The sequence below is a fragment of the Crinia signifera genome, chromosome 5 (genome assembly GCF_055691185.1).
Source record: "Crinia signifera chromosome 5, ASM5569118v1, whole genome shotgun sequence".
In the NCBI taxonomy this organism is placed as follows: domain Eukaryota; kingdom Metazoa; phylum Chordata; class Amphibia; order Anura; family Myobatrachidae; genus Crinia; species Crinia signifera.
The window spans coordinates 163,022,456-163,048,418 of NC_139221.1; the positions used below are offsets into that span (position 1 = coordinate 163,022,456).

Below are 25,963 nucleotides of genomic sequence, written 5' to 3' on the forward strand. Positions count from 1 at the left end.
AGACGGCTCCTAGTGTTACCCAGCATAGGAGACAGGAAAAAAGATGTGACATTAGGTCACTGAGCCGAACTTCTGTGTATCCCCGGCCAGGAGCGGTAGGCCGTCGGAAGACAGCATATTGACGTGGAGGGTGGACCCTTCTTTAAATGCTATTTAGGTAAGACTGTTATGCTTTGTACATTTGAGTGCACTTTTTGTTTGATAAAGGGGGTAAAACCCATAAACGTAGGCACAATTACCACTGTGTTGGCTATTCGATATTGGAGTATGAGGAATGCCACTGTTTATGGAGAATTTAAAATAAATTATAATAAAAAAAGAAAAAAAAAAAAATATATATATATATATATATATATATATATATATATTAAACCACCCATTTGTTTTGTTAGTGTTATATATATATATATATATATATATATATATATATATATATACACATACATACATACAGTGCCGTCAGTGTTCTAAGATGGCAAAAATTGCTGTAAAAATGCACAGCTGCTGCTCCTTAGGGAAACACCCGTGCAGACTCACTTTGTTGGCTGGGTTACACTGACACACCTCTTATACAAAGTCCAGGGCACATTTTACTGACAGCTGTTCGCCTACACTGGCCGCATGCCTGACAAGTCAAGTTTATTTGCAAACAAAAAAGTATTACAGCTGCCAGCATGTATAATATTCTGTGGTTAGAAAATGTGTGATTCTCTTTCTGTGTATTACATTAATGGAGAAACCAGGTCATATTTTATATTTCCTATGATTCTTAAGTTAGGTTTCTGGACATATAAAATATAACTTCATATCATTATGTAGTTTTCCGTGTGATATCAGCCAAACAGCTGGTTGTTTCATTCTACTGCCGAATATATAGAACCATAAAAGGTAGAAGGTCATACCTCGCAATTGCCTTCTCTCATGAAATAGAGTACAACTGCTTATACAATGGAAATACACACTTTTTTCCTAGAATCAACTGTGTGTGGTAAATGTACTAAGATGGGAGTTCTATTGAAGATGGGATGTTGCCCATAGCAGGGTTTCTGGTGCCCGGGGCAAGACATACATTTAGTGCCCCCCCCCCCCCCCCCCCCCCAAAAAAAAATAAAAATAAATTATATATATATATATATATATATATATTTTATTTTTATTTTTTCAGAAGCAGGCACACATTTGGCATTTGGTTTTGCACAGAAAGAAAAACATTAATCAGAAGCCATTTATGTGCTTACAGACAGCAGAAGGGTGACATTAAACAGGGACAGTGCGCGACGAGGGCGCGCGCTAAAAATTTAGGGCATTTTTTGGGGGGAGGGGGGGGGGGAAGTGGTGTGGTCACATAGTAGTATCAATTCACATTATAGAACACACCGTAATGCCCAGTACACATTACAGCACACACCGTAATGCCCAGAGCACATTACAGCACACACCGTAATGCCCAGTACACATTCCAGCACACACCGTAATGCCCAGAGCACATTACAGCACACACCGTAATGCCCAGTACACATTCCAGCACACACCGTAATGCCCAGTACACATTCCAGCACACACCGTAATGCCCAGTACACATTCCAGCACACACCGTAATGCCCAGAGCACATTACACCACAAACCGTAACGCCCAGTACACATTATAGCACACACCATAATGCCCAGTACACATTATAGCACACACCGTTATGCCCAGTACACATTATAGCACAAACCGTTATGCCCAGTACACAATATAGCACACCATAATGCCCAGTACACATTATAGCACACACCGTTATGCCCAGTACACATTATAGCACACACCGTTATGCCCAGTACACATTATAGCACACACCGTTATGCCCAGTATATATTATAGCACATAAGTGCTGCTTACCTACATGCTTGATGCCAGGGGTTATATGCTCCTTGCAGGGGTTACATGCTTGATGCCAGGGGTTACATGCTTGATGCCAGGGGTTACATGATTGATGCCAGGGGTTACATGCTTGATGCCAGGGGTTATATGCTTGATGCCAGGGGTTACATGCTTGATGCCAGGGGTTATATGCTTGATGCCAGGGGTTACATGCTTGATGCCAGGGGTTATATGCTTGATGCCAGGGGTTACATGCTTGATGCCAGGGGTTACATGCTTGATGTAGGGGTTAGATGCTGGTTGGTGGTGCTTGGGGATCACCATAAGGGGCGGGGGCATTTTATGGCCGTTGCTGGGGGGAAGGGAAGCATTTTGTGCTCGTTGCCCAGGGGTTGGAGAAGCTGGCATGTTGCTCAGCAGGCTGTCAGTGCGGCGGGGGACTGGATGTGGCTGTAAGAGCTGACAAGCTGCTCTTCTAGCCACATCCAGGCCCCCGCTGCGCTGAGAGCGCGCTCACCTCTTCTTCTGAGAGCGGCTGTCAGATTTCATAGCCGCATCGCGTCCCGTCCCCCCGCGCTCAGCAGTGGCATAGACTTACATTGTGGGGGGCGGGCGGCCAAAGGACACACGCACGAGTCTGTGTGCGACTGTGACAAAACCTGCAGTGATTGGCTGCCGGGCGGCCACTGAGCAATGATTGGGTCCCCGGTGGCCGCTGCAGTGATTGGTTCAGGTGCAGCACAGCGCGTCCTCGGGGACCCCTTCAGTTTTAAAAACTGAGTCCCCGGGGAGAGTGACAGTATTGCGCCCCCCCCCCCCACCAGCGCCCGGTGCTCGTGACCCCCTAGCCCCCCCTAGTTACGGCCCTGCCCATAGCAACCAATCAGATTATATCTATTACCTTCTAGAAGGTGCTAAATAAATAAAAAGTGGAATCTGATTAGTTGCTATGAGCAACATCTGATCTTCAATAGAACTCCCATCTTAGTAAATTGACCCCTGTGTGAGTGAAATAACCATAATTATACTGTCAGTAATTCCCTTCCCCTCTTCCCAATCTTTTAGACAATAAGATTCAATACAGAGCGAAGATATGTCATACATAAACTGTGGCATTATAAAGCGTGTCCTGGGACAGTGATGACATGATTTACTCAGTACTCACTGACACCAGGGCCCGGATTAAGGGAGGGCACAGGGGGTCAGTGCCCCTGGCCCCCCTCTATCTAGGGGCCCCTTGGTGTTGCCATGTATTTATATATATATATAAATATATATATATATATATATATATATATATATATATAAATATATATTTTTTTATCTAAAGTGCAGGCTAAAGCCAAACACGACAGGAAAATGAAGTGTATTTTCCTGCCGTATATGGCAGGCCATTCGCGGCCATTTTACATCAATTAGCGGGCGTTTTTTTAATACGGCCGCTTAGTAAATCAGGAATCACTCCTGGTCCCGAGTATTTTGGATAAGGGATACTCAACCTGTAGAGAGATTCTATGGGCTACAGTAGGTGCAGTCCATAGAAACTGGGGTTTGCATATCCTCAGTCTCCTGCGGGATCCGTTGCACAAATGACGGGGCTGGCAGCTGTCTCCTCTCTGGGCACAGGGGTAGCGGCAGCGCACCTGCCAAACGTAAGTAATAGCTGCCACGGTTAGGATATTTTTTTTCAAAGCCACCTCTGGTCAATTTTTTCAAAAGGCAAAAGTAATTAATGCTAAATAAGCTGTTTAAGCGTGAATTACTTTTATCCTTTGGAATCCAATTGTCAAAACACCATGTAATTGTCAGGTTTTAAAAGCTGCATCTTATTAAATCTGCCCCATGGTGCATCAATTCATGCAGTCATGGCCTTCGCAGAATTGCCGAGCCATGGACAACAGTGTCATCATGACACAATATACAGCGAAATGACCCTGGCAGCTCCCGCTTCTACAAAGATTTACAAATAGGAGAGTATGGTATTAACTGTTCTCTTACATTGTTACATAGGGGGTTATTCTAGTCCATTCTTTCTGACAAAATCCTTCTTAGATGGACAAAACCATGTGCACTGCGGGTGGGGCAGATGTAACTTGTGCAGAGAGAATTAGATTTGGGTGGGGTTTTTCTTCAAAGTGAGATCTATATTGAAGTGTAAAATCATGCAGTCAGTATTTTCCCTGCACAGAAACAATATAACTCACCCAAATCTAATTCTCTCTGCACACGTTACATCTGCCCCCCTGCAGTGCACATGGTTTTGTCCATCTAAGAAGAATTTTGTCAGAAAGAATGAACTAGAATAAACCCCATAGATAGGTAAGAGGGAAGAGAGAGGTTTGGGGCGCATACAATTAATAATAAGTGATAAAGCAAAAAATGAAGACTATCAGAAGAAATCAATGAGTGTGTTACTATAAATCCATAAGTAGTAATTGGAGAGTCTGGTTATGTACTACCTCCCTTATGTAAGAGCTAGTGTGGGAGAAAATGTTACAGATTCTAAATATGAATTAGTAACAAAAATAAGTAAGCAAGAACTTAATACAAAGGGCAGTATTCAATGAGAAAATGTTTCCATGTTTTATGGCGAGTTTGTGCTTTTCTCACGTTGGACGGAGACTTTTGCTCTCAAAAAGCGAGCAACCCTATTCAACGTGCACTTCTCGCCGTCTTTCTGAGTGATTTTCGCCGTGTCTCTCCGTGTAGCAATTCTCCAAGTGGAAAGTGGACTTTTAAAATAAAAGTTTTTTTGTTTTAATTTTGGTGTCAAAAAATCAGGAATTTTATTCTGTGAAGGGGCATGCTATTTTTATTCATGTGCTTATAGCACATGAATATATATTTAATTTGCAAAAAAATATTATTATTTTTTTTACACAGAGTAGCCAGCAGGGGGCCGGGAGCCGCTCATTAGATATTCATATATTCACTGCACCCGATCATTACATATGCACGATCGGGTGCAGTGAATACCTGCTCCCCTGCTGGCTCACCCGGGGGGCAGCCTGTGCTGCCTGGCTCCCGGGGAGCCCACCTCGCCTCCACATACATTCTGGGGCAGGCAGGGAGACTTCGATCTCCCTGCCTGCCACCGTCCTCAGGCTCCCTGCGGCGTCACCTCATACGCCGGATTGGCTGAGACTCGCCGCAAATACAGTCACATTGAATACTCTCTAAAGTGCCGTGACGGAGAATCTCCAAACATGGAGAATCTCCGCAAAAACACGGCGTGTGCATGGCGAGAGAAAAAACCTCTCGCCATGCACAGAGAATATTCTCATTGAATACTGCCCAAAGTCACAATTGTGACTCTGGCTTCATATCTGTATTGTTTTCTTTGCTCAAATGTAATAGGGTGTGAGAATCATATATATTACAGAATCATTTACAGTGCCAGCGATTTACCTGGCAATAGTGTAGAAATATGCCAGCAATGCTTCTCCACTACTTCCAATGCTATTTCTCTGGTTTCCTGATTTAAGATTGTGTTATCACTAGGCAGGGTGACAGCCTATTACCTCTTGTGGCACAGTCTTGTGTTCAAAATACCGGGTCTGAGGCTTTCACACTGCAAAATGGATTGGCTTTGAACTGTGTAGGATCTATCTTTTTAAATGGGTCCAATTACCGGGTTTTTTGACCCAGAACATTGACTCTGGAGCTTGCACACTGCACCTAGAACCGAACTGACACGCTTAAAAATCGGCAATATACCGTGTCACAGCTGTGTTGTGAAAGGGTAGGAGAGATTTTGGGAGAGTTTCCCATTTTTTTTTAAAGCAACAATCATTTACACTGTAAAACCAGGTTGATTTGCCATGTAATTGATTGTCACTTAAAAAAAGGGGGAAACTCTTCCCAAATCTCTCACTTTCTGATTCTCACAACCTATAACATTTGGCCCTGAGTCTCCCATATCAAAAATGCTTGAGACCACAGGTGATACTGTAGGTAATAGGGTGCGATTTTTAGGTAAAAAACTGCAGAAATTGCACATTTTCTGAAAACTGCACATGTAATAGCGTGCAAATTGCAGTCAAATGTGCATGTTTTGACCTGTTTAAAAAATTGCAGGGTACTTGAGGGAGTGTAGACACAGGGTATCCCGCTGACCTCTGTGCCAGGGACTCTGCTCAGCCATGTTTGGCTGAAAGCTTCTCCATGGAGCTATAGGATAGAAATAGTATAGACACAGTGCGCCTCAGGCGGAGTCAGCAAATACGTCAGTGGTGATAAAGGGGTATTCCCAAATTACCCCAGCAGAGTACACGTGAAAAAGAAAAGGTTTAACACCAAAACGTTGTCTGCGCCTCCACCTTTACATGTATAAATAAAATAATTATACAACCCTTTTCTTCACAGCTGCGCTGTGGAAGGTACCTCCAGTACACAAATCACAATGGTGTTCTCATCAAACGGATACCATATTCATATGGAAATAAAACAGAGAGTGGATCATAGCGTAACACAATTTAATACAATATAATAAAATCCAGTATGATGCTTCAAGCTCCCTCCTGGGATAACAAAACTTAAAGCTCAATTACCAGAATAAAATGAGAACCTTAATGAAAAGAGTTCTCAAACAAGCATAAAATAAATGACAGCCTTGGAATCAACACAAATCCTGAGGTAGGAGAAAAGTCTGCAATTACCCAAAGGTGTGGAGAACTAGATGGAATTAGTTCTCAACAAAGCATTTCAGGAAAGAACAGCTTGGTGTTCAAGTTACCAGTCCTGGACCGCTGCAGCAGGTTCCTGGCTGATGTCTTCCTCCCCAGAAGGTGTGGAGCTCCTCTTGTGGCTGTAGTATCGCTGCCAACGCGTTTCAACCACTACTGTGGTCTTTTTCAAGGCTGATGTAAAAACGCTAATGTCCACTGGTTTAAAAAGGCTAATAATCAAGTTCTGAGCTAAAACAGCTGATTCCATTGCCGTATAAAACGGCCTGCCATTGGTGCTCCCAGCGGTCACGTGACCCGATGCATGGGAGTGTTTCATTCACTACTGGCGTCATAGCGCCCTTATCCAAAATGGCGGAAACCATACTTCCGGTCCGCACACAGCGCTGTTCATAGCAGGTTATTATGATGATGTGTATTCCTGGCGTGGCACCCTTAGTAAAGATGGCGGAATCTATACTTCCGCATACAGCGCTATAGATCACAGTAACAGCTCCCTCTCATCGTGATCACGTGATCGCTCGGTGCTCTAAACAATAACAATGCACATCTGACAGTTGTATCCATAGAATCTATTGGAAAAGAGAAAAAACGGGTTTTATTTACAGATAAACTTTTCTACAATAAACACTCTATCCCCATACCTTAGTGCAGGAAAGAAATGAGACATATATAAGGAAGGGAGTTTTCACATACAGTGCAGGATTACAAGAACCATTTAATTTCGAAGTCAGAGTTTAACCCCTTCGGGATCAGGGTGTCAAACTCATAAATCATCTCCATCTCCTTTTTAGCCAGAAGGGTGGAGATGTTTTTCTGTCTTATATTAGTTTTGACCATCTTTAATCCTACAAATTTTTTAATTGCAAGTGTGGAGCAATTATGTACTATTCTGAAGTGATTAGATAAGGAGTGTGTTTCCAGGCCTTTCCGTATGTTCCTGAGATGTTCTCCCAGACGGACTTTTAATGGCCTGGATGTGCGACCTATATAATTGAGGCCACACGAGCACTCAATCATATAGATGATGTTACTGGTATGACATGTAATAAATTCTCGCACAGTGTGTTCCTTATCATTAATCATGATTTTCTCAACTTTTTTAGTACCGTCACTTTTTACTCCCCGGCACCCTAAACACGTTCCACATCGATGGAAACCCTTAGTTCTAATGTTGCCATCTCTTTGTGGTGGAAGAAAGGCACTCTTAACCAACGCGTCCCTCAAATTGGGTGCTTTTTTATATATGAAGGATGGTTTAAGTGGAAGGGCCTCACCTAACACTGGATCCTTTTTCAGGATATTCCAGTGTTTATGAAAGGATTTTTCTATCTTTTTATGTTGTATGTTATATCCTGTTATAAAAGCCCACTCAAATTTATTATTCTTTATGGTGGAATTACTTCTTTTTGTTAAGAGGCTTTCTCTATCAGTTGTTTCTACTTGTGTGATGGCTTTCCTTATAGTATCTTTCTTATATCCACATTTCTCAAATTTGTCCACCATCTTTTTGGCCTGTAACTGATAGTTCTCATTTTCAGTACAATTGCGTTTTATCCGTTTTAGTTGGCCGCTGGGTATTGAGTCCAACCAATTATGGTGATGGCAACTATCATAATGGATGTACGTCCCTGAATCGGTTGGTTTAGAGTATGATCTAGTACATAATTTGCCATTCTCTACAAATATTGTTAAATCTAAAAAATCAACACTTATCGTACTGATATTGTATGTGAGTTCGATGTTCCAATCGTTCACATTAAGTGCTGAGCAAAAAAGATCCAATGATTCTCTATCACCCTGCCAGATAAACAATATGTCATCTATATATCGTTTCCAAGACACCAGGTTCACCCCATGCCGATCTTGTGGCCATACATGTTGTAGCTCCCAGCTGCCCATAAACAAGTTGGCATAGCTGGGGGCGAACCTGGTGCCCATAGCTGTCCCCGTCTGTTGGATATAATAGCCATCACCAAATAAAAAATAATTGTTTGATAAAATGAAGCGGACACCATCTTTTATAAATTCCTGTGCTCCAGCTATGGGCACCAGGTTCGCCCCCAGCTATGCCAACTTGTTTATGGGCAGCTGGGAGCTACAACATGTATGGCCACAAGATCGGCATGGGGTGAACCTGGTGTCTTTGAAACGATATATAGATGACATATTGTTTATCTGGTAGGGTGATAGAGAATCATTGGATCTTTTTTGCTCAGCACTTAATGTGAACGATTGGAACATCGAACTCACATACAATATCAGTACCAGTACGATAAGTGTTGATTTTTTAGATTTAACAATATTTGTAGAGAATGGCAAATTATGTACTAGATCATACTCTAAACCAACCGATTCAGGGACGTACATCCATTATGATAGTTGCCATCACCATAATTGGTTGGACTCAATACCCAGCGGCCAACTAAAACGGGTAAAACGCAATTGTACTGAAAATGAGAACTATCAGTTACAGGCCAAAAAGATGGTGGACAAATTTGAGAAATGTGGATATAAGAAAGATACTATAAGGAAAGCCATCACACAAGTAGAAACAACTGATAGAGAAAGCCTCTTAACAAAAAGAAGTAATTCCACCATAAAGAATAATAAATTTGAGTGGGCTTTTATAACAGGATATAACATACAACATAAAAAGATAGAAAAATCCTTTCATAAACACTGGAATATCCTGAAAAAGGATCCAGTGTTAGGTGAGGCCCTTCCACTTAAACCATCCTTCATATATAAAAAAGCACCCAATTTGAGGGACGCGTTGGTTAAGAGTGCCTTTCTTCCACCACAAAGAGATGGCAACATTAGAACTAAGGGTTTCCATCGATGTGGAACGTGTTTAGGGTGCCGGGGAGTAAAAAGTGACGGTACTAAAAAAGTTGAGAAAATCATGATTAATGATAAGGAACACACTGTGCGAGAATTTATTACATGTCATACCAGTAACATCATCTATATGATTGAGTGCTCGTGTGGCCTCAATTATATAGGTCGCACATCCAGGCCATTAAAAGTCCGTCTGGGAGAACATCTCAGGAACATACGGAAAGGCCTGGAAACACACTCCTTATCTAATCACTTCAGAATAGTACATAATTGCTCCACACTTGCAATTAAAAAATTTGTAGGATTAAAGATGGTCAAAACTAATATAAGACAGAAAAACATCTCCACCCTTCTGGCTAAAAAGGAGATGGAGATGATTTATGAGTTTGACACCCTGATCCCGAAGGGGTTAAACTCTGACTTCGAAATTAAATGGTTCTTGTAATCCTGCACTGTATGTGAAAACTCCCTTCCTTATATATGTCTCATTTCTTTCCTGCACTAAGGTATGGGGATAGAGTGTTTATTGTAGAAAAGTTTATCTGTAAATAAAACCCGTTTTTTCTCTTTTCCAATAAATTCTATGGATACAACTGTCAGATGTGCATTGTTATTGTTTAGAGCACCGAGCGATCACGTGATCACGATGAGAGGGAGCTGTTACTGTGATCTATAGCGCTGTATGCGGAAGTATAGATTCCGCCATCTTTACTAAGGGCGCCACGCCAGGAATACACATCATCATAATAACCTGCTATGAACAGCGCTGTGTGCGGACCGGAAGTACGGTTTCCGCCATTTTGGATAAGGGCGCTATGACGCCAGTAGTGAATGAAACACTCCCATGCATCGGGTCACGTGACCGCTGGGAGCACCAATGGCAGGCCGTTTTATACGGCAATGGAATCAGCTGTTTTAGCTCAGAACTTGATTATTAGCCTTTTTAAACCAGTGGACATTAGCGTTTTTACATCAGCCTTGAAAAAGACCACAGTAGTGGTTGAAACGCGTTGGCAGCGATACTACAGCCACAAGAGGAGCTCCACACCTTCTGGGGAGGAAGACATCAGCCAGGAACCTGCTGCAGCGGTCCAGGACTGGTAACTTGAACACCAAGCTGTTCTTTCCTGAAATGCTTTGTTGAGAACTAATTCCATCTAGTTCTCCACACCTTTGGGTAATTGCAGACTTTTCTCCTACCTCAGGATTTGTGTTGATTCCAAGGCTGTCATTTATTTTATGCTTGTTTGAGAACTCTTTTCATTAAGGTTCTCATTTTATTCTGGTAATTGAGCTTTAAGTTTTGTTATCCCAGGAGGGAGCTTGAAGCATCATACTGGATTTTATTATATTGTATTAAATTGTGTTACGCTATGATCCACTCTCTGTTTTATTTCCATATGAATATGGTATCCGTTTGATGAGAACACCATTGTGATTTGTGTACTGGAGGTACCTTCCACAGCGCAGCTGTGAAGAAAAGGGTTGTATAATTATTTTATTTATACATGTAAAGGTGGAGGCGCAGACAACGTTTTGGTGTTAAACCTTTTCTTTTTCACGTGTTCTCCATGGAGATGCCTACAGCCAATCAGGCTTTAGCTAATCCCTGATTGGCTGTGGCGTCTCCATTGAGCCACCCAAGGGCTGAGTGGGTTCTCCAGCATGGAGGTCAACAGCATTCCCTGTGATGTCAGTCAGAGGGTCTCCGCTTACAGTGCCGCAGACATCTCTGGAACCTGGAATGGTGAGTATGTGACATGAGGGTGTGGGAGTGTATATAAAACTTTTACTGTACTATGTGTGGCTGTTTTTTTCTACACTGTTCTCACAGTAGAACTACAAGAACCAGCGGGCTTATTAACGCCCTGCATGCTGGGACTTATAGTTCACCAAGTCCCAGCATGCGGGAGAGGCCTGCTGGGACTTGCAGTTCATCTAACAATTGCACATTTCTGTTACTAAAAAATCACCGGAAATCTCATGTTCTAAAAAAATCATACCCACATTTGCAAATTTTGGCCAAAAATCGCAAATGTGACATTTGCAATATGGCACGATATTTTTAGCTGTCTAAAAGATCACACCCTATTACATTTCGCCCCCACGAGTATTTTGAGTATTTCATTTGTCCTATTTCGGAATATTCACATATACATAATGAGGTATCTTGGGGACGGGACACAAGTCTAAATACAACATGCATTTAAGATTAATATACAGTACACCCTACACAATATTCATACAATATTTTAATAATTTTATGTGTGAAATAAAGTTTGTGTACAGTGAACCTTCAGAAAACCAGGGTGTCACTGTCTCAGTCACGTTAAAAAAATTCAATTTTTAGGAATATTCCATATATTTTGGATATTGGAAACACAAACTCTATAATTTAAATGTAAACAACATTGTGTTTTGACCACTTACCTATTTTGCTGTTCCAGGCATAAAGCTCTCTAATACCCAAGTCATTCAATGACTGAGACATGTCAAGTTCTTCTTTGCTGTTTGCGTCTCGTAATAAAGTGACGTTATCATGATTAAATTCACACTTTTCGCACACAGCTGGAAGGATGTTCCGCAAAGGCACTGCAGGATTCACTCTCACAACTGCTTTCTGAGTACCGAGGAAGTTCACAACAAGTCGGACAGTTTTCTGGGAAAACAAAAGCCAAAGTCCAAATGATTGGAATCCGTCCTCCCTGCCAGGTCTTGGCTATCGTGCAGTGTGTTGGAATGTACAATGGGCTTTCTCATTTTCACCTGATACCTTTCATGTGGATCCAGTGACTCATTAGCATTTAGCTTCAAAAAGGTGGGTGGACTAAGTCAATTGGAAAAGAAGCACGCTTGTTCAGCACACAAAGCTGTGAGGTGCTCAGCAAACAGATGAAAACTATCACACCTGAATTTTTGACATTTCCTATAACTGACAAGTTGACAAAGGGTTTAGTGAAAGGATTCACATGAGTGCAAGTACAGCTTGGTAAGCCTATAGGTTACAAAGTCACAGCACAAAATTAAGTAGCACAAATAAGGATTACAGTGCCTAATGTTATTACTGTTTGTGATACGCATGTAGAAATGTATGCCATTGTTGCTGATTCCATCAAAAGGCCTTTGACAGATGATAGAATGCTACAGTAGAGCGGTATGGTTCTCAAACTATGCCTATATCAGGGGCGATACAAAGACTGACTACTTCTTTAATGTTTTCACAATAAAAAATAAAAATATAGAAAAGTTTTTTGCCAACATCCCCTCCAAGAGAAAAGCAGCTGAACCAGCACACCACTTTAAAGATTCAATAAACTTTTAATCCATGCTAAAACAGGAGCTTAAAGATACAGACATATAATCACCCATCCATATCCATAAGCAGGGGCTTATCTCTAACGCAGGGCCGGATTATAATGGGGGCACAAGGGGTCAGTACCCCTGGCCCCCCCTCTAGCTAGGAGCCCCCCTGTGGTTGGCATGTATTTAAAAAAAAAAATAGCTAAAGATTTTGTGCATGGGAGTGGGGTAGTGCTGCAGCTTGACCTATCTGCCAATGTGACAATGATTAATGGTGCTGAGCATCAGGAGTCAAGGCACACTGATTGCACAAGTGCAGTGCATTACTGGGAGTTGACTAAGTCCCATGAAACTTTGCACCAGAGGGCAGAGGCTGAGAATTTTGTGCTGAGATCTGATTGGTGGAGCTCATTACATGCTTCTCAGGCCCATGAAGAACAGCAGCAGCAACCTAGTCATGGGAGGGTTTTTAATCAGAGGCAGCACTGGGACTGTGAGGTCTCCTACAGAGTAAATTGCAGCGGGACAAACACAGGCTTTTCATGTGGTATGTATGTATGTATACAGTATATATATATATATATATATATATATATATATATATATATCCCCTGCAGTTACCCATTGACCTAGTTTATACTGCCTTTACTCTGTGTTTTGACAGTGTAATATTTTCCTTGCAGTTTGCAGCCAGTAATGACAAGTGCAAGGGGGCCCCCCTGTCTAAAGTGCCCTGGGCCCCCAAGGCTTAATCTGGCACTGCTCTAACTATGTGTCATAACAAATGATCCGGTGAGGGCCCACTACGCATGCGCCAGTTCGTGCTTCGTGGATTTCAGGCAGCGCACAATTGAGTATGCACATTGAGCGCTCTCCCCCTCTTGATCTAAAAGACTGTACCAGAGAAGACCCCAGAGAGCAGCTTTGCTTCTTTGAAGCAGCAGTACTGATGTCTCTGGTGGCCTGTCAGCTGCCTCTTCCATGCTACCTGCCGGCCGGGCTGTGTGTTTGATGGCTGCTGTGTGTGACCACTCGGTGAGTGAAAGTGATGTAATTGAGTGCTGGGGAATGTGCGGGGGAATGTGATCTGCCTCCAAGCTCCAAATGGGAGCCGACGAAGGGCTGGAAATGATGTACTGCAGGGAGCAGATGCTCTATTGAATGTGAGTGCCAGCCAGCTGCTATGTCCCAACTGGGTGGGGAGGTGGACATTGGTTCCGGTGGCTGCCAGTACTGAGTCATGTTGGGAGGTATGGGGTAAGCTGCAGGTACTGTAACAGTTATGTACTCCATTATGGCATACAGGGTAAGCTGCTGGTGGATAACAGCTATGTACACTAATATCACATACAGGGTGCTGCCATAACAGAGTAAGCTACAGGTAATAGTTATGTACTCCATGGCATACAGGGTACTGGCATACAGGGTAAACTGCAGGTAACAGTTATGTACTCCATGGCATACAGGGTACTGGCATACAGAGTAAGCTGCAGGTAACAGTTATGTACTCCATGGCATACAGGGTACTGGCATACAGGGTAAACTGCAGGTAACAGTTATGTACTCCATGGCATACAGGGTACTGGCATACAGAGTAAGCTGCAGGTAACAGTTATGTACTCCATGGCATACAGGGTACTGGCATACAAGGTAAACTGCAGGTACTGTAACAGTTATGTACTCCAATATGGCATACAGGGTAAGCTGCTGGTGGATAACAGCTATGTACACTAATATCACATACAGGGTACTGCCATACCGAGTAAGCTGCAGGTAATAGTTATGTACTCCATGGCATACAGGGTACTGGCATACAGGGAAAACTGCAGGTAACCATTAAGTACTCCAATATGGCATTCAGGATAAGCTGTGGGTTGATAACAGCTTATGTACTCCAATATCGCACACTGGGTACTGGCATACAGGGTAAACTGCGGGTGGATACCAGTTACAGTATGTACTCCAATATTGCATACAGATTAAGCTGCAGGTAGATACCAGTTATGCACTCCAATTTTGCATACAGGGTAATGGCATACATTAAGCTGCAAAATATTGATAACAGCATCCCGACAGGAGATGGCGCCTGATTGTCATCATTATGACAATGATACGGATGCTGGAGTCGGAATCACAACTGCTGGCATGTTGAATTCAAGTATGCAGCGAGTGGTAGCGAGGGTGATAGGTTTAGGCACCAGGCAGGACTTAAGGTTAGGTTGCGGGGAAGGGAGGGGAGAGAGGTTAGGGTAAGGCTAAGGGGTGGGAGGGTTAGGGTTGGCACTTGGAAGGGGGATTAGGGAGAGGAGAGGGAGAGTTAGGTTTGGGCGGAGAGGTATGAGGGTTAGGCACTAGCGGGGAAGATTAGGCTGCAGGGGGAGAATTAGGCTGTGAGAGGGGAGGGTTTGGAGAGGGCAGGGAGAAGGTAAGTATACTCAGGGCTATTTTTCCGCCAGAACGCAGTTCCTGAAGAACTTCAGGATGAAAAATGATGTCATCAGTAACGGTGGGGTCTGTGGCGGGCACCTGCGAAGTGCAAACTCTGCAGGCAGGAGATGCCCGGTGTGCATCTTGATACGTATGCTGTACAGGGGCATGGCCTTGCTAGGGCCCGGAAAAGACATGATGTGCTGTATCTTCATTGTGCTCCTTGAGTAGAGATGGGCAGAGTGACTCACTAAAGAGAGCGGCGACCACTCGATCACTCAGTGAAAAGATCTAGTTCTTTTGGAAGGCTCACTAGCTCACTTTGGAGAAAATGAATGGGTATTTACGGTTTCAGTGTACTAAGTGTAGTATTGTTCATTTTATTTACCTTTCAATTGATTCTAGTAATGTAAAGCGAATTTCGTACATAAATCTCACAGGTGGTTATTTTCACTTATCTTTCTATTTATCCTGCTGAACACCGATAAGATCCCATATGCCGCCGGACCCACTTGTACAATAAAGCAGCTAAAATGATTATCTCCACAGCGTCAAGCCTCAATGTGTTCAACATCGCACACACAAGTGTGTAAATGAAGCCAGACAGGGGGGACCATTTGATACCAGAAAATGATGTAGCACACAGCTGTTAGTGGACCACTGGTGTAATAGAGGTGTCATACACCCGATCAGGAAGAAAAGCAAGTGGGAGACACAAACAGATGGAGCCCACACAGCAGGGGCAAACGCAGGATTTTCAGAAGGGGGTTTCCAGAGCGGCGGAGATGGACACTTAGGTGACCCAGTATGTGCAGCGTCAGTTAAAGTATTATAGATAGACCAAATGTATATAAATAATAATAATAATAAAAAATTGGGGCCCCTACCGATCCTCCAGTGGTTGGGGTGGGGGAAGCTTTGATGTACCGCGGGTGGCCTGGATCAGTTGGGCTGAATGAAGGGGCCCTGATACATAACTTCCAGGGTGGTAGAGGATGTTTAATATGCAGAGGAGGGATGTATAGTGGAGTGGGCTTATTATTCATAATTTTCTGGGGGGAGGACAGCTTGCTTGACTGCAGATATCTCCAGTTTCCGGAAATAGATTTCTTAGATTTTAATGGAATTAAACACTAGAGAATCCCACCTACCAAATGGTATTGGGGACTAGGCGATCAGAGTTCAGGAGGGAGAGCAATCTGCCAACGAGTATATAAAACTGCATACCAGGTGTGTGGAGCTGGAGCAGTAACCAGCTGCTGGAAGGCTGATATCTCTGGTTCTGGGAACAGTAGAGACAAGCTACTAGTGTTCCTCAAAGGGGGAGAGTCTCAACTTTTGGAATATACCCTCAGAAAAACTCTAAGTCAGACAGAACCTGAAATATCTGACTAGGAAGAGCAATTAACAGGCTTGGATGGGGACCACTGCTTTGAAGTCAGATATCTCTGGTTCCCAAGGGCCGATTTTTAAAATTCTTGTACCTATGGAAAGAGGGGACCCTCAGCTTTCAGCCTAGGGCCCTTAGACTCCTGGGGGGGTTTCTGGGTACTCAGAAACCCCCCCTGCGTGCGCTACTGCACAGCACAGCAAACACAGATGTAATAAATAAAGAAAAACACTTGCACTGCCTAGCCAAGTGTGTGAGTCATGCTACTCACCTTTCTGTGATACTATGCTGCTTCTGGTACCGGGTACACTCATGTGATCAGCATACAGCTGCATCAAATCCTCTGCTGGGACCTGTGGTGCTTCAAGTTCTGCAGCAGCCCTATTATTCGGGACTCAGCAGCTCCAAAGCAATAATATCCGGAGTTAGTACATCTCAGCTGCCGCAGGTGGCAGTGCTGAGCTCAGACATGGGGTGGATTGGACTCTGCAGAGCTGGATGAACTACAGCCCTGAGTCAGTTAGTACAGTTCCTCTAAGCTACCATGTGTGGCACTGCTGTGTATTGAAAAATAAACTGAACTGAAGAATGACCATTCACCTTTTAATGAGCAATGGCTCACTGTCTCTTTAAAAGGAACCATTCAAAAGATCCATTTCACTCACGGCCGACCCATCTCTATCCTGGAGTGCGCCCTATATTTTAGTCTCTATAACCCACATAAGACTCATTCAGCCCTCAGCACTGTCCTCTTACCCAGTGAGGACCATTTGTGCCAGGGTGGTCAGCACTCCGGAGCCGGGGGGAGAGAGTAATCTCACCCTGCGGGTTGTGGCCTGTCCTTACCTCCCCGCCAGCTGGACGTGCGCCAGGATCTGATCCTCTTGCTGCTGTCTGCACTACCCTCCTTGTTGCATAGGCTCCTGAAAAAGACCCCGTTGCCTACCTAAATTAGCGGACCTCAGATACCCCTCTATTCAGACATAGCAGCCATCAGCACAGATAAGCCTATACTATTCTTCACCTACTTATCAAGTACCTGGCAGGTCCAGGATTTGGGGTACCTCAAAGGCTCCTCAACTTTGTCACTTCTGCCCAGGATTCTCTCCATCAGATGACCGGCAGTGGAGATGACAGCCATCAGAATACTGACACCATCATCCCCACCGCTGGTCATCAGTATGTATCCTGTTTAAAGGGATGCTGAATCCTGTATAAAATCCAGGAATGCTCTAGCACCAGTCCATTCCTCCAGAGTGGTAGTTAAGGTGCAAGAGAAAGCTCAGTGTTCAGGTTCAGTAGAGCCTCTTTAATTTCACTTCTATTCTTGTTAAGTTTAACAAGAAAATGAATGATCATTTGTTGCTCTAATTAAAGCTCCATCATTCTGGAGATTGCACACCAAAACACACACACGGTAAAACACTACATTTTATCATTTCTTAGGACCACTGCTTTTCAATGCAGCATGAGGAGAGGGCACATTAATAGGACATATTCAGACCTGATCGCAAAGCTGCTTTTTTAGCAACATGGACATGCTGCACTGCAGGGGGTAAATTTACTAAGATGGGAGTTATTTAGCACCTTCTAAAAGTTAATGGATAGAATATGATTGGTCGCTAATGACAACCTCCCATCTTCAATAGAACTTCCATCTAAATTTACCCCATGGGAGGAAAATGTAACATGTGCAGACAGAGTTAGATTTGGGTGAGTTATTTTGCTTCTGTGAAAGGTAAATACTGGCTTGTCACGCCTGTGGTTAGATCTTGGCTGGAGGTAACCACAGGCATAGGGGCTGGCTGGTACTGGAACCTAGGAGCCTTGATAAGTGTACTGTGTATGCCAGAAACCCTCAGACAGTAGCTAGACGTGACCACAGACTAAAAGATAAAATCTTTACTGACCACAGAAGACAATGGGCCATATTCTCTAAGCTTTAAAAGTGATAAAATGGAGAGTGATAAACAGCCAGCCAATCAGATCCTACCTGCCATGTCACAGACTGTGTTTGAAAAATGTCAAGCAGGAGCTGATTGGCTGGCTGTTTATCACTCTCCATTTTATCACTTTTGATGCTTAGGGAATCTGGCCCAAAATCATAAATGGTACATTTTGGATAATGGTAAGGTATTGCAGGTAATCACAAGCAGTGGAAGATACAGTAAGCATTAATAGAAATAGCTTAGATGGTAATAGCTGCAGTGTAGGAACACTGATGAAGTACAACATATACAGTAGCATAGATGGTAACAGTAGCTGGTGCAGTGTAGGAACACTGAAGTAGTCCAGAATGTAATAACAAGAATGCAGATGGTAAGTCAGTGATGGAATACTGACCACTGTGGACCTGAAGACTACCATGGAAGCTGGGTCATGATATGGAAGCACTGATGGTGGGAAACATCGACCAGATGATCACCAGAGAAGGGGAGAGTCACTGATGCAGCACCGATGGTGATGGATATTGATGGAGAACACCAATGGTGGTAGATTTCGATGAAGGATGCACCTTTAGAGATCAGTCGTAATGAAGAAACATTGATGTTGAGGAGGGTAGATGAAGAACACACCGATGGAGTTGAAGTGTTGATGACGGAGCACTAATGGTGAGAAGTACCGATTGTGGAGTACCAATGATAAGACTTACCAATGGCAGAGCACCGATGGTGAGAGTACCAATGGTGAGAAGTACCAATGGCGGAGTACCAATGGCAGAGCACCGATGGTGAGAGTACCAATGGTGAGAAGTACCGATGGAGGAGCACTGATGGTGAGTAGTACCGATGGCAGAGAACAGATGATGAGTAGTGTTGATGCCAGAGCACCAAGGGAGCTAGGCAGCTGCTTGCTGGAGATGACACAGGGCCTGGAAGGAGTGGAATCCTCAGGAACTTGAAAAGCAGCTTAGAACACAGAGAGACACCATGAAGGTAATACACTCAGGTTCAGATCAGTAGCACTGGCAACTAGCCTTACTTACCCAGCATAGATATAGGGAGGTGTGGAAGGAGACTGGCTGGGTAAGTAGCCAGACTGTGGAATTGAGAGGATTGGCTGTGAACAGGCCATGTGACAGGGAAAGACATGGCTGCTCCCATGTCTGGGAAAGGCTATTTGTTTGGCACATGGTCTGAGGCCTACAGTAATAAAGGTGGTCTGGAAGCTGTAGGAGACTGAAGCTGGGCATCAGAGATGACATACAGGGAGCGGAGTGCAGCCGCGGGGATAGCGGCACCAGGAGACTGCTGGTGACCCCTGCGGGCTAAGCGCACGCATCGCTAATAGAAACTATATCTGGAGCACCGCGTCAGTCTTCTCAGGCAACTGGATGGTAAATATGTCTACAGTAATACCTGCTTTAATACCAGGAGGACACAGACACAGGGCAATTTTTCCTTATTTGCTAAACGATCTGGCTAGATCATTTAAAATTTACGCACACATCGACCCATGTGTATGCCCAAAATCGACGGCGATGCAAGGTCTCCCTCATCACCATAACCCCCTCAGATCTTTAGCAAATGCAGTAAAGATGTAGATAGGTCACCTGCAGGTGCTAAAGAAGCACTGGTTAGCACAGATTGTTCAGCAAACATTGCTATGTACATGTATGGGTGCAGGGGCATAACTAGTGCTTTAAGGGCCCCATAGCAAAATCTTGAACAGGGCACCCTCCCCCATTGTCACTACAATACCCCTTAGGGTTTCACAGAGTGAGGGAAATGAGCAACAAAGTAGTCTATATAATTCAGTGTGCTGTGAATAATGATGGGAGGGAGCTTCTGGGGCTATTGAAATCAGTGCACTGTTATGTCGGAGAATTTCTTCACTCTAAGGTGTTTAGTCACAAGTACCGTTATTGTCCAACTAAAGTGCCCTACCACAATGCTGTTTGTGCCGCACTAGGGCACACACAGCATTACCAAGATAGTTTTGTCAGATTTGGACTTACTAACGTGCTTATTTGAATTGCACCAGGGAGTTCTCTCGAACCCAGTGTCAGAGAGTGGTGCGAGCAAGTAAAAGAGAGAGAGAGAGAGAGAGAGAGAGGGTAGTTATAAAAAGAGAGAGTGCTTCATAGAAAAAAAAAGGAATGAGAGAAAGAGGGTGTCAGAGAAAAAGGGGAAGGAGCAAGAAATAAAGAGAGTTGCGAGCTGTAGTGAGAAAGTCGAAGGGAGGGAAAGAGAAAGATCGGTGAGAGAGGGGTGAGAGAAAGAGAGTGGGCAGGGATAAGAGAAATAGAGGAAATAGGGTGAGCGGGGTGAAGGACAAGAGAGATGGGTAAAGGATGAGAGAGGGGAAGAGAAGATGAGAGGGGGTGGAAGTAGAGGATTCCATAGGTATAGAGAAGGAGAGGAAGGGGAGTGAGAAGGGAGAGCAGGGGACTGAAAGCTTGTGACAGCCATCACTTCCCATCCCTATTGCAAAGCCATTTAAAAAATGGCGCTGGCTAATTACATGAACCAATCACAGCTCAAAGTCAGGCAGCCAATCACTAATCTCAGCTGCCGAACCGTGAGCTCTGAATGTGTTGCCCTGGAGCCAGCTCTGCTTGCAATTGTTCGCCACTGCACTCAGACTGGGCAGTGGGGGGAGAGGGCCGTGGCAGCAAGAGCTGCTATGGATGCCACTTTAGGTGGGAGGGGAGTGGAGGAAGAGGCTGTCACTGTAGCAAGGGTGGCAGGGAGAGGAGTGACTGCTGCTGAGGCAGAGAACAGAGTTAGTGCATTGGAGAGAAGAGAGGCTACTGCTGTGGCAGCCTCTTTGGCTGGGCGTTGGGGAGAGGAGAGGCTGCTGCTGCAGGGGGAGATGAAAGACTGTTGCAAAAGGCAGACTAGTGCCAGAGTGGCTGGGCGGCAGGGAGAGTAGAGGCTCTTGCTTCTCTTATCTCAAAATATCATCCAACACGACCTCTACGCTCCTCCCAAGATCTGCGTCTCTCATCCACACTCATTACTCGCTCCCATTCCCGACTGCAGGACTTTCTGCGGGCTGCACCCACTCTGTGGAATGCCCTCCCAAGCCCAACAAGACTCTCCTCCAGTCTCCAAACCTATAAGCGTTCCCTAAAAACTCATCTCTTCAGGCAAGCTTATCAAATTCCAGTAATAGAACCTTGCGTTCTGTGGAATCGATGCAATAAAGAATACAGTATCTATCCTTATGTATCAATGCCTATTTCCCTATAGATTGTAAGCTTGCGAGCAGGGCCCTCCTACATTTTGACTGTCTGTAAATACCCTGTTTTGTTGTATCACTGTCCCCTATGTAAAGCGCAATGGAATATGCTGCGCTATATAAGAAACTGTTAATAAATAAATAAATAATAATGACAAAGAGTGGAACCAGATGCTGATGCAGGGCACCCTCTACAGGTTTTGGCTCCTGGACCTCACCCTCCACTGGAGCCACCATCCCTACACCCCTGCCCACATGTAATGCAGCATGGCTTTGTCCATTTGATAACAAAGCAGCTTTGCTATTAGATCTGAATAACCCGCATAGATTCTGAAATGATGTATAGTGTACTCATATGAATTGTAGAGAGTGGAATGGAAAGATAAGCTTCAAACCTTCAAAAAAACATTGTTGTTAAGACAATTTCTTTGTCTTCACTGATTGCTATGTAAACCCCTTACATTAATCTTTAAAATCACTGATTTAAAAGTGGTCAAGTCGGCATACAAGGAGGTACCGCAGTGTATGGTTGTTATATTGTTAGCAACAATTCTTCACCAACGTTTTCACGTTCATTGAAAAACTGTTAGTATTACTGACCTCAGGAATCTTGGGGGGTGGTTTTCGGACTTTAACCTCTGTGACTTTCTCCTTCAGAAACACTGCTTGTACATCCAAAGTTCCAATGAGAGTGTTTGGCCTTAATGTAAAGGGTTGCTGTGATGCTCCGGAGCGTGCCTCTAATGTATACTGAGCAGGATTTAAGTGGTGTTGGCTGCACAGGTCCACCAAGAAGTCCATCACCGCTTTACTAAAAACAAAGAATGATGCAAATGTGTTATTGTTTATGGCAATCAGTGGGGTGTTCTAAGAATAGCAAAAGCTTTTGGTTTGGTAATAATGCCCCTACATCAATAAAAGAGCACCAATATGAAAGGGTATGGAAGGGTATAAAATTTGGACCTGCGGAATTAAAAGCATATGCTGATGATCTATTCTTATATTTTTCCAATCCTCAAATACCTTTTCCTAGTTCTGTTGTCTGATTTGAGAGTATAATGTGCAAGTGGGAAAATGTGAGCGTCTTGTTTTGTATACATGTTGCTAAGCAACATGGCCGGCAAGTAGCTGTGACGTCACTAATTATGAGACACTGAGAAGCCGCGCGGATGGGACGGATGGCTGCAGCGTGCTCCACACACATGTTGTGAGTAAGCATTTTAATTGTATCTGCGATTTTATTGGTTGGTGTGCTGTATATATGTGTGTTTGTTCTATGCATTATTGTTGTAATATTCATATGTCATGCCCAAACCAGTGTTAGGCAAGGCAAAATACATGAGGGTCATATGCAATGGTCTTAAGTGTCATATTTTTTGTCCAAGACTCATTAACTCTTGCAAAACTGCAGCTACAGTACATATTCAAAATAGTAAATCATAATATGGTGTATGTGCCCACTTTGCCAGCGTATTTCATGCCCAAACCAGTGTTTGGCAAGGCAAAATACATGTGTGTCATATGCAAGAGACCCCCATCTGTTGATTTCAGGTGTCAAATTTGTTGCCCAAGTCTCATTTACTCTTGTAAAACGGAATGTTCTGAATAAGAAGCTGGCCGAATAAGAAGATAACTTCAGCCTTGTAGTCCTATGTGGGTATATATTGCTCCTGCTTACTGCTGTTTCTGACTGTCAGCCTCACAGCCTAACTCACCCGTCTGCCTCCCAGGTCCTCAGGCTCCCTCTCACTGGCTCGGGTTGCAGGCGGACTTCACGTGACTTCCGCAGAGCAGTAAGTCCAGCCAGGTGACAGTAGCGGAGCAGAGCTGCATATGACAGCCGGGAAGCTCCTCAGATCAGAAACTTCAGTAGCAGAGAAATGGCAGGATGGGAGCCAATGGAACATCACAGACCCCATCGACACTGGCTCCCCAAGCCACCGCGGGGTCTGCGGCACCATTGTTACGCCACTAGCAGAACCTTTTAAGGGATGGGATAGAATATCTTTAGGGATGGGCTTCAAACAGTGATAGGTAGATGCAAGGATAGAGGGGTTTTGAAGGGTTAATAAGTGCTACACTCGGGGTTCGGCCAGTCTATGTATGTGGAGAACTACCCATAGATCTCCTTAATGGTACAGTAAAAAAGAAGGGTTTTGATACTCAGACCAAGGCGCTCCCCTTTGTGGACACATGTGAATATGGATAATAAATGTGTTATACTCTGCTTTCTGGGTGTGTCTTCCTTTTCTTTCCTCTCCAGGTCCGTAATGTACGTCGAAGAAATCACGATTTATATATGTGAATAAAACTCAAGGTATATGTACAATAGGTGAATCTGTATAAAACTCTCAGGTTTTCAAAGATATCTCTCTTTTGAGGCGAGATGCGTACCAAAACTCACATGAGTGATGGTGCGATTACGTTCATAAAGGTATCTTCACTGAAATCAATGGCGTACCGGTACTCACGATATGCGGTGCAATGATACTCCCATCAAGGTTTCTTTTGATTTCCCAAGTAGGAACTTTTTATTATAAAATGTGTGGTGTGAGGGATGTAGCAGCGTTACCCTGGGAAACCAAAGATCCGGATCTGGAATTCCTAGGCACACTACAGTAGCGCACGCAGGGGGGGGGGGGGGGTTCTGAGTACCCAGAACCCCCCCCAGGAATCTAGTTTGAAAGCTGAGGGTCTCCTCTTTCCATGGGTACAAGAATCTTAAAAATCGGCCCTGGGGAACCGGAGATATCTGACTTCAAAGCAGTGGTCCCCATCCAAGCCTGTTAATTGCTCTTCCCAGTCAGATATTTCAGGTTCTGTCTGACTTAGAGTTTGTCTGAGGGTATATTCCAAAATCTAGGACTCTCCCCCTTTGAGGGACACTAGTAGCTTGTCTCTACTGTACCCAGAACCAGAGATATCAGCCTTCCAGCAGCTGGTTACTGCTCCAGCTCCACACACCTGGTATGTAGTTTAATATACTCGTTGGCAGATTGCTCTGCCTCCTGAACTCTGATCCCCTAGTCCCCAATACTATTTGGTAGGTGGGATTCTCTAGTTTTTAATTCCATTCAAAGCTAAGAAATCTAGTTCCAGGAACTGGAGATATCTGCAGTCAAGCAATCTGTCCTCCCACCAGAAAATTATGAATTATAAGCCCACTCCACTATACTGTACACACCTCCTCTGCATATTAAACATCCTCTACCACCCTGGAAGTTATGTATCAGGGCCCCTTAATTCAGCCCAGTGCCCCCTTCTCCCACAATCTGTGCAGTAAAGGGGTAATTAGTGGAAATTACTGATCCAGGCCCTACATGCTGAGCGGTTGATATAATACCCCCTACCACCTGCGGGACATCAAAGCTTCCGCTCGTAGCACCCCCCACCCCTACTGCTGGAGGATAGGTAGGGGCCCCAATACACTGCTATGCCCAGGGGTCTACACTGCTTTTATGTGTGTGTATATATATATATATATATGTATATTATTATTTATATACATTTGGTCTATCTATAATACTTTAACTGACCCGGCATATACTGGGTCACCTAAGTTCCCATCTCTGTGCTTTGCTCCGCTCCTCTCTGGAAACCCCCTTCTGAAAATCCTGCGTTTGCCCCGGCACTAAACCTCTACTCACCCAGAAGCTTCAGCCTATTTCTAGATCTAAGAACTGAGTATGGTCATCAACATGTTTTTGAGATGTCTCCAATCTTCTTCCTCTTCCTCAGGATGCCTGATCTTTGGTTTCCCAGGGTAACGCTGCTACATCTCTCACACCACACTGAAGCCTTCACTAGATTTTTATTTTATCTTTGTTATTTGATTTTACACATTTTATAATAAAAAGTTCCTACTTGGGAAATCAAAAGAAACCTTGATGGGAGTATCATTGCACCGCATATCGTGAGTACTGGTACGCCATTGATTTCAGTAAAGATACCTTTATGAACGTAATCGCACCATCACTCATGTGAGTTTTGGTACGCATCTCGCCTCAAAAGAGAGATATCTTTGAAAACCTGAGAGTTTTATGCAGATTCACCCATTGTACATATACCTTGTGTTTTATTCACATATATAAACTGTGATTTGTTCGACGTACATTACGGACCTGGAGAGGAAAGAAAAGGAAGACACACCCAGAAAGGAGAGTATAACACATGTATTATCCATATTCATGTGTGTCCACAAAGGGGAGCGCCTTGGTCTGAGTATCAAAACCCTTCTTTTTTAGTGATAGGTAGATGCTCTGCCCACTACTG

General features: G+C 43.9%; 1 protein-coding gene across 5 annotated transcripts in view; it reads right to left on the minus strand.

Annotated features, from left to right (window-relative positions):
• COBL (cordon-bleu WH2 repeat protein) overlaps nucleotides 1-25,963 on the minus strand; it is a 482,604-nt gene that overhangs the window by 315,145 nt on the left and 141,496 nt on the right. For all 5 annotated transcript variants that reach the window (XM_083188208.1, XM_083188209.1, XM_083188207.1 and 2 more), the window contains 2 exons: nucleotides 22,292-22,502; nucleotides 11,821-12,049 (listed from right to left, as the gene is read on the minus strand). In XM_083188208.1, coding sequence (XP_083044334.1) covers nucleotides 11,821-12,049; nucleotides 22,292-22,502 — 440 coding nt within the window. The remainder of the gene's footprint in view (nucleotides 1-11,820; nucleotides 12,050-22,291; nucleotides 22,503-25,963) is intronic.